Source organism: Dermacentor andersoni, chromosome 8 (genome assembly GCF_023375885.2).
Source record: "Dermacentor andersoni chromosome 8, qqDerAnde1_hic_scaffold, whole genome shotgun sequence".
Classification (NCBI taxonomy): Eukaryota; Metazoa; Arthropoda; class Arachnida; order Ixodida; family Ixodidae; genus Dermacentor; species Dermacentor andersoni.
In genome coordinates, this window is record NC_092821.1 from 42,901,780 (window position 1) to 42,906,045 (window position 4,266).

At 45.8% G+C, this 4,266-nt stretch overlaps 1 protein-coding gene across 1 annotated transcript; it reads right to left on the reverse strand.

The window, feature by feature from the left end:
* Positions 1-334: 334 nt before the first annotated feature.
* On the reverse strand, positions 335-3,731 carry LOC126526483 (uncharacterized). The gene has a single exon (XM_050174407.3). It carries the CDS (start codon positions 3,729-3,731, stop codon positions 2,247-2,249), a length of 1,485 nt encoding a protein of 494 aa, XP_050030364.1. The 3' UTR covers positions 335-2,246.
* Positions 3,732-4,266: the final 535 nt, after the last annotated feature.

The window sequence follows — 4,266 nt, forward strand, 5'->3', positions numbered from 1 at the left end:
GTTAATGCTATCGTGACGTGCGAAATTGTATAAGGGAACAGGAGAGGATTACGTTTTCGATGAAATGACATGAGTTTGCATTTATCGGGGTTTAGTTCCATGAGCCATTGGTTACACCAGTCCTGGACGCAAGTTAAATCTCTTTGAAGAGTTAGTTGATCAGAGGGGTTACTGATTGTGCGATAGATAACACAGTCATCGGCAAAGATGCGAATGTTACAGGAGACCTGTGTTGGTAGGTCGTTAATATATATTAAAAATAGAAGGGGACCAAGGACTGATCCTTGCGGGACGCCTGATGTTACTGCAAGGGACCTAGAGGTTTGATTATTAACGTGAACAAATTGGGTACGGTTTGCCAGAAATTCTTTTATCCACTGCAGTATGTTATGATGCAAATTTAACCAAGAAAGTTTTAGTAGCAAGCGCTCGTGGGGAACCTTGTCGAAGGCTTTCGCGAAATCTAGGAAGATTGAGTCAGTTTGAAGGTTAGAATCAAGGGCCATGTGCAGGTCATGGACAAAAATAGCTAATTGCGTTTCACAAGATAGGTTTTTACGGAAGCCGTGTTTAGAAGGATGAAAGAAATTAATAGAGTCGAGAAAGTTCATTATGCAAGAATAGATTACATGTTCCATGATTTTGCATGGCACACTTGTTAAAGAGATGGGGCGATAATTAAGGGGCGATTCTTTGTTACCTGATTTGAAGACTGGAACGACCTTCCCCACCTTCCAATCGCTGGGTATGCTACCTGTGGAGAGTGATTGTGTGAACAGTAATGATAAGTACTCTGAAGAAGCATGACGTATGTTTTTTAAGAGTTTGCTGGTGATTTCGTCAGTACCTGCAGAAGATGACATCTTAATATTTTCAATGATACCGGTGATGCCGTGTGCAGCGAATGTGACTGGTGGCATGAGCGATCTTGGTTGGGAAGTTGGGACAAATGTTGGCATATCAGTTTCGTTTGTGAAGACAGATGAAAATGCAGTGTTAAATATATTTGCACACTCAACGTCGCTCACTTCCTCGCCATGCGTGTCGGTAAGTGTGATGATAGGCGCATAATCAGGGTTTAGAACTTGCCAGAACTTTCTGGGATTATTGCTTAGGATCTTCGGCAGGTCAGTATGAAAAAATGCATGTTTGGCATTAGAAATGGACCGCAAATACGTTGACTCAGCCTCGTAGTATTTATTCCATGCGCATTCGCTTGGGTTTAGTTTTGCTGCACGGAAAAGTCGTTTTTTCTTGTTCTCGAGCATTTTTAAGGACTTTGTGAACCATGGTTTATTATGATTGGCACGAAATGTAATGGTGGGAATGAATTTGGATGTTAGTTCGGCAAGCTTGGTTTTAAAAGTAAGCCAGTTGTCCTCAATTGATCGGTCATGAAAATCTCTTTCGAATTCTGGAAAAAAAGCAAGCAATTGGTTGTTCATTTCATTGTAATTGCCTTTGTCATAAAGGCGAATTGTTTTGTGGAACGTTTGGCGCGATTCCGCGATGAAGGTGAAAGTAGCATGTATAATTTTATGGTCGCTAACTTCGCGGAGATAAGTAAGATTCGCTAAACTTTCAGGGTGATTAGTTAGTATAAGGTCCAAGATGTTTGACGAATCACGTACGACGCGTGTAGGTTCTTTTACTAATTGGGTGAGATTAAAGTTTAAACAGACGTCAAGGAAGTTAGTTATTTCTTCATTGCTTGTTGGTGTGAAGTTCTGCCAGTCAATAGACGGGAAGTTAAAATCGCCAAAAAGAAGAATGCGCGCGTTGGGATGTGTAGTAGTAAGTTGATTTAGGCTATCATTTAGGTAATAAGAAAATTGTGGATAGCTGTAGGGGGGTCTGTAGCAGACACCTAGTATGACGGTTTGAGGTGCGGAACGGCAGATTACCCATAGTATTTCAAGTTCTGATTGGATATTAATAACAGAACAAGGCAATTGTTGGTTAGTGGCAATGAGAACACCTCCTCCTCTGGAGCCCTTGCGGTCCTTGCGGAAAACTTTAAAATTAGGTAGATTGGCAAGAACTTCCGTATCAGTGACGTCATCTGTTAGCCACGTTTCAGTTAGTACAAGTATGTTGCTGGAAGATGATGAAACAAGATTACAGATGTGTTCACGTTTGGGGAGGAAACTGCGTATGTTTGTGAAAATAATAGAAAAAGAAAGACTTGGAAGTTTACCACGAGGGCTGCTACCAGGAAGTTTAGTTACACGACGATGAACCGTATGCTATGAGATTTCTTTTACTGTCTGCGATGATTCGTCGAATGCGTACTGTTTCGGACCGATGAATAATGTTTTGTAGCGCAAGGAAAATTTTGTGTTTTTAGTTTTGGCAAATCTAACTAGATGCTTTCGCGCATCTCGGACAGGGCGTGAAAAATCCTCCCCGACGCTGTAATCAGTCCCTTTTAACTTACGGCCATTTGAAAGAATTAGCTGTTTGGTTTTAAAAAATGTCAGTTTGACTATAATTGGGCGAGAGCGCCCAGAAGAATGGCGCCCAAGACGGTGAGCCCGTTCAATTTCTTTTGGGTCAATGGTTAGACCTAAGTGATCACGGCAGAGGCGCAGGACAGTTTCTTCAGATTGGGCGTAGTTTTCCGATGCATTGTTATCTGTGATATTATAGAAAATTAAATTGTTTCGTCGCGAGCGATTTTCGGCGTCATCCAGGCGGGCTTCTATTCCTTTGATATCTTTGGCTGTTTGGGTGGTGTTAGTGCAGATCGCATCCATGTCGGTGCGTAGTATTACCAGGTCTTGATAGCGAGTTTCTAGGTTGGATAATCTCTTACTGAGGTCAGATATAGCCTGTTCAGTAGTTGTTAGTTGGTTTCTAAGGCCTTGAACCTCGGCGAGTAGTTGTGACTGACCAGTAGACAGCTTCTTTAGTTCTGCGAGTACAGTGTCGGGACCTGGGTTTGACTCGATATCACCAGCCAACAGCAACAAGGTACGTACTACATCATAACATTCAACAACAATCGAAAGGCAGCACTGTGGGCTCGGTAGCTGCAGGAGACAGTAGTTACTTGATTTTTTTGTGAAAAGACAATACTGATTACTGACCTGCGCAGCGAAGGCGAACGGCTTAGATGAGTGCATCGTGGCACAGCGACCGAGCCCACAGAGTGCCGCGCGTTGGGGATGGTCTTTTATAGATGGCTCCTCGGTTGTTGTCGATGACGGTGTGTGAATCCAGGGGCAGTTGAGGCACGGCAGCGGTGGCGCTGCCGGGCTATCTGTAGTAGCAGACAGCAGACAAGGGCTGGCGGGCCACTCGCAGCGAAGTGGTTCGCTGAGGGCCGTGGCATCAGAAGCGGCGGGAACCAGGGCCAGGATGAGTATCCGGATGATTAGACGGGCAGACACCTGCGCAGCGAAGGCGAACGGCTTAGATGAGTGCATCGTGGCACAGCGACCGAGCCCACAGAGTGCCGCGCGTTGGGGATGGTCTTTTATAGATGGCTCCTCGGTTGTTGTCGATGACGGTGTGTGAATCCAGGGGCAGTTGAGGCACGGCAGCGGTGGCGCTGCCGGGCTATCTGTAGTAGCAGACAGCAGACAAGGGCTGGCGGGCCACTCGCAGCGAAGTGGTTCGCTGAGGGCCGTGGCATCAGAAGCGGCGGGAACCAGGGCCAGGATGAGTATCCGGATGATTAGACGGGCAGACACCTGCGCAGCGAAGGCGAACGGCTTAGATGAGTGCATCGTGGCACAGCGACCAAGCCCCGCAGGTGAGTACTGGTAAGACACAGCTATTATACACGGACTGGATCCTACGGGAAAGGAAGCGTAGCAGGGAGTGGCAGAAAGTTAGGTGGGTGAATGAGATTAAGAAGTTTGTAGGGACGACATGGCCACAATTAGTAGATGACCGGGGTTGTTGGAGAAGTATGGGAGAGGCCTTTGCCCTGCAGTGGGCGTAACCAGGCTGATGATGATGATGATTACATATTCAAAGACCTCACGCGCAACTCCTGAAAGTCAATTGTATTCAAGAGTTGTGCGACTGCCCAGGACATCCTTAACGAATGTTACATAACACATTACGAGGCTTTACTTCCCAAAACCACGATTTTATTATGAGGCATGGCGTAGTGGAGGACTCGCGAATAATTTAGACCACTTGGGATTTTTAACGTGCGCCTAACCCTAAGTACACGGGTTTTCGCATTTCACACCCATTGAAATACGGCTGCCGTGGTAGGGATTCTATCCCGAGACCTCGTGATTAGCAGCCGAA